The sequence below is a fragment of the Sitodiplosis mosellana genome, unplaced genomic scaffold, assembly GCF_009176505.1.
Source record: "Sitodiplosis mosellana isolate CC-2019 unplaced genomic scaffold, AAFC_SMos_1.0 Smas_scaffold_3058, whole genome shotgun sequence".
Lineage (NCBI taxonomy): Eukaryota > Metazoa > Arthropoda > Insecta > Diptera > Cecidomyiidae > Sitodiplosis > Sitodiplosis mosellana.
In genome coordinates, this window is record NW_022598300.1 from 11,336 (window position 1) to 15,248 (window position 3,913).

The 3,913-nt window shown below is 33.9% G+C and overlaps 1 protein-coding gene across 3 annotated transcripts; it reads left to right on the top strand.

The window, feature by feature from the left end:
* Positions 1 to 530: 530 nt before the first annotated feature.
* Positions 531 to 3,824, top strand: LOC129571657 (ankyrin repeat, PH and SEC7 domain containing protein secG-like). Of its 3 annotated transcripts, XM_055451472.1 has the most exons (11): positions 531 to 814; positions 1,611 to 1,664; positions 1,734 to 1,832; positions 1,905 to 2,006; positions 2,066 to 2,164; positions 2,230 to 2,328; positions 2,438 to 2,536; positions 2,601 to 2,699; positions 2,762 to 2,860; positions 2,934 to 3,032; positions 3,299 to 3,824. In XM_055451472.1, the coding sequence occupies exons 1-11, from the start codon at positions 805 to 807 to the stop codon at positions 3,337 to 3,339; spliced, it is 900 nt and encodes a 299-aa protein (XP_055307447.1). In that variant the 5' UTR covers positions 531 to 804; the 3' UTR covers positions 3,340 to 3,824. The 3 variants fall into 3 exon arrangements, 2 of the variants coding, with proteins under 2 accessions (XP_055307447.1, XP_055307448.1); XR_008688316.1 differs by lacking the exon at positions 1,611 to 1,664 and having other exon boundaries at positions 711 to 814; positions 2,601 to 2,860; positions 3,299 to 3,314; XM_055451473.1 differs by lacking the exons at positions 1,611 to 1,664; positions 3,299 to 3,824 and having other exon boundaries at positions 711 to 814; positions 2,934 to 3,292.
* The last annotated feature ends 89 nt before the right edge of the window (positions 3,825 to 3,913 follow it).

Consider the following 3,913-nt stretch of genomic DNA (forward strand, 5'->3'; position numbering starts at 1 on the left):
TGCGTTAAAATATTTCATTCCACCCAAAATTATCGGAAAATGTCAGAAAAATGAAAAAAAAAATTTTTTTTAGAAAAATCCAACAATTCCATAAATTCACTTCGACTTTTGGTCCAAATCTTAATTATTCGTCCTTATTCATTTCATCCGCCCAATATTTTCAACGAAAAACGCGAAAAAACGAAAAGAAAATTTTTAAATCCGAATATAAAATTAAATTCGAAGCACTTGGAACGGGCATAAATTAAATGGAGAATCTGTCATCTTGACATGTTGTTAAACTGCTATTTCACAACATGTCAAGATGACAGATTCTCCATTTAATTTAGGAGTGTAGTTCTTTCTTTCCTTTATTTTTTTTCTAATTTTCATTTTTGACAATACTTAAGATTTCAGTCACTCATTGTATTTTATTCAAAATATTTTCTCTCCATTTAGTTTGTTTGATTCTGGTTGCGGTTTTGGGAGACCAATTCATGGTAACTTAACATTTTTTATGTATTTTCTTGTATGGGGTCGATTGATGACATGAAGAGTATTTTTTCATTTTCCATACAAATTGACTTTTCGAAAACGAAGGAAAACCAAAAAAAATCCACGCGATTCATTACTTAAATTTAAAGCAATATCAATTTTATATTGGCAAATGTTTTTTTTTTGTTTCAAAAATCCATTAATTTTACATTTCAATTCATTCAATTTGGTTATTCCAAACTAAGTACTATTTATGCGTTCCTATTTTTCAACTTGAAGCAAATTGAATGTGTTGGTGGATGTGAGTTGGTTGACAAAGTAAAGGAAGCCATGACACAAGGTAAGATTGAAGCTAAATTTCTTTTCATAGTTTCATTCTCACCATTCGACATACAAAGCACCGTTTGATGCATTTTCCATCAATCTAACAAAGAATCCAGCCCAAAATAACCAAAACTCAATTGATTCAAATCATTCATGACAAATTCGTTTCATTTTAGAAAATACAAAATGTAACGTTACATTTAACATTCGTTTGACGTTTAATTAGATTAAGAAAATAACAACGCGTTGAATCATCCATTCCAATCGTCATTGTGTTATTATCAAATAATTATCAGTTCGAAATTAGCATTTGTCTCTGACGGTATTGTTGTTTTTTTCCAAATACTACAACAATACGGAATCGCTTTTTTCTTTAGTGTAACGTGAAATATTCGCTTCAATAAAAGAAAAAAGAAAATTTTCTGGCTGAATTCGGGATTTATATTTTAAAAAATAGGCTCAATTTATGGGTTATTTTATGGGTTCTCGACATAAGTTACCTTATTAGCACTACATGCATGGAATGTAGGCTACTGTAGTTGTTTTATTTGTAAAAAATTTTAACACTTTTTTCGTTACCAATGTGAAATAATGTACAATGACCATTTACATCATACATGCGCGAGGGGGGGGAACTAAAACGCAGAGCGGAGCGAAGCGACGATCTGCGGTCTTGTTTTTTCTGTGTTATTCCAAATAACTGAACACTCTTTTCGCTGTCTTTCTACACAAGAGCGTGAAAAGTTCATGTCGCGGATGTAAGGAATTTTCCTTTGATTCACTTCACTGATCTATTTTTTTTCAATTTCAAGCAAACAAAAAAGACAAAAGCGGCCGAACAGCTCTACATATCGCTGCTGAGAATGGTAGCTCTGGAAAACTATGCTCACCAAATAGGAAATTGATTGAATCTATTTCATTGACTTCTGTTTCAGGTAAATTGGAAAACGTTAAGAAGTTAATCAAAAAAGGAGCAACAGTTGATGTTGCAGACGTTCGTGATCAGACACCTCTTCATTTAGCTGCTGGCAATGGTAATTTTTAAATATTTATTTGTAATAAATATGAAATTCGTTTAATCTTTTTCATTGATTGGCGTTTTTTAGGTCATAAGTTAGTCGCTGAAGAGCTCCTCAGCAATCCAAGAACCAACGTTGATGATAAAGACGCTAAAAAGCGGACACCTCTTCATCTTGCTGTTATGAATGGTAATGTTATAAATTAGAAATCGGTCTGATCTTTTCCATTGACCGGTGTTATTTGGCAGGTCATAAGGATGTCACTGAAAAGCTGATCAAGGGAGGAGCCAATCTCAATTTAAGAGACAATCATGGATCCGCACCGATTCATCTTGCTTTTAAGAATGGTGAATGCTCACTGGGAAATTCGTTTGAACTTTCTGTGTTCATTGATCTGTGTTTTTATCCCCAGGTCACAATGATATCGTTGAAATGCTCATTACGAAAGGAGCCACAGTTGATCGTGAAGACGGTCGTTTACGAAAACCTCTCCATTATGCTGTTATATATGGTATTGTCGACTTTTATTTTCACTATACAAGCATTAGTAATGCTTGCATTACTAATTGCTTTCCAAGCAATTTGTTTAATCTTTTCCATTGACCTGTGTCATTTTGTAGGTCAGAAGGATATCGTTGAAAAGCTCCTCGGAAAAGGAGCCAAAGTTGATCCCACCGACGATCGTAATCAGACACCTCTTCATTATGCTGTTGAAAAGGGTAATAATAAATACTTATTTTCCCAAAACGAGGTCTTTTTCATTGAACTTTTTTTATTTTTCAGGCAATTTGGAAATCGTTCGACTTCTCCTCGATAAAGGAGCCTCTCCTGATTCTACAGACAATTATTCGCGGACACCACTCTACCACGCTATTTACGACGGTAATCGGATGTTTATGTTCGATAACAAATGGTCTTTTTCATTGATCGATATTATTTTGCAGGTAAGGATGATATCGCTGAAGAGCTCATCAAGAGAGCACCCGATTTTACCGTTACGAATAAATATGGAGAGACACCTCTTCATGCCGCTGCTCGGCATGGTAATTTTCAAGATTTATTTGCACTAAACAAGAAATTGACTTAATATTTCATTGGTCAATATTCGATTTTCAGGTAACTTGAAGATCGCTCAGCTTCTTGTCGCCCAAGGAGCCAGTAAAACTTCTACAGACGCACTTCTTCAGACACCTTATCAGATTGCTGTTGCATTTGGTAAATATTACTTTTTTATATGTTCGGAAAAAGTCATCAAAAAATGATCCAGACAAAAATCTAGTGAGTAGAGTAGGAATTGACTTTTCGGCATATGTCCCAGAACAAAAGTTTCTTCTTTTGAGGTGCCGCATCGAACGCGCACCCAGAGCTTTTGATTTTGTGCGATTTTAAAAATCAATCCACCCTAATGTTCAGTGATATTGAAAATTTCTCTTTAAAGAAATGTGATTCAATCTAAATCACTAATCGATACTATTTTCCAGGACACCAGGACGTGGCCAGCTATCTTAACACCAAATATTAACCCTGCCAATATTGTTACTTTACTATCTCAAGTTTTATATCTTTTAAATTGCTTACGGTACAGATATTGAGTGAAATATTTTGTTTCTGGATTCTTGTAACCTCAACAAATACCCGTGTTAAATTTAAACGCAATATGCGTGAATGATACGCTGTAAGAAACCAACGGTGATGTAGTTTTTACGCTTAGATCAAATGAAACTTGCACACTCCAATGATTAAATGGAGCTGAGGTATCACATTCAAATTGAAGCTTTGTTAAGGTTGTACCAATCCAGTGAACAAAATACTTCGCCCGAAACCTAAACCGCAAGAGATTTGCATAAAAATGCCAAGTTATTTTTTTTAACAGAATGTAAAGAGATTAATCAATTATTACGTATTATGGGGTTTTCTCAGAGGTTTTCCCCTCAAAATCACCCTCTGAATGAATAACAAACAAATAAAAAAAAACACAGAAAAAAATGGATCTAAATTTCGATGAGCTTTGAAGAGACTCTTGTTCACTTTAAAGTGAAGAAACTAGATGAAATAAAATGAATTCAATTCAAAATCTCGTGACTTTGGTTTATTTT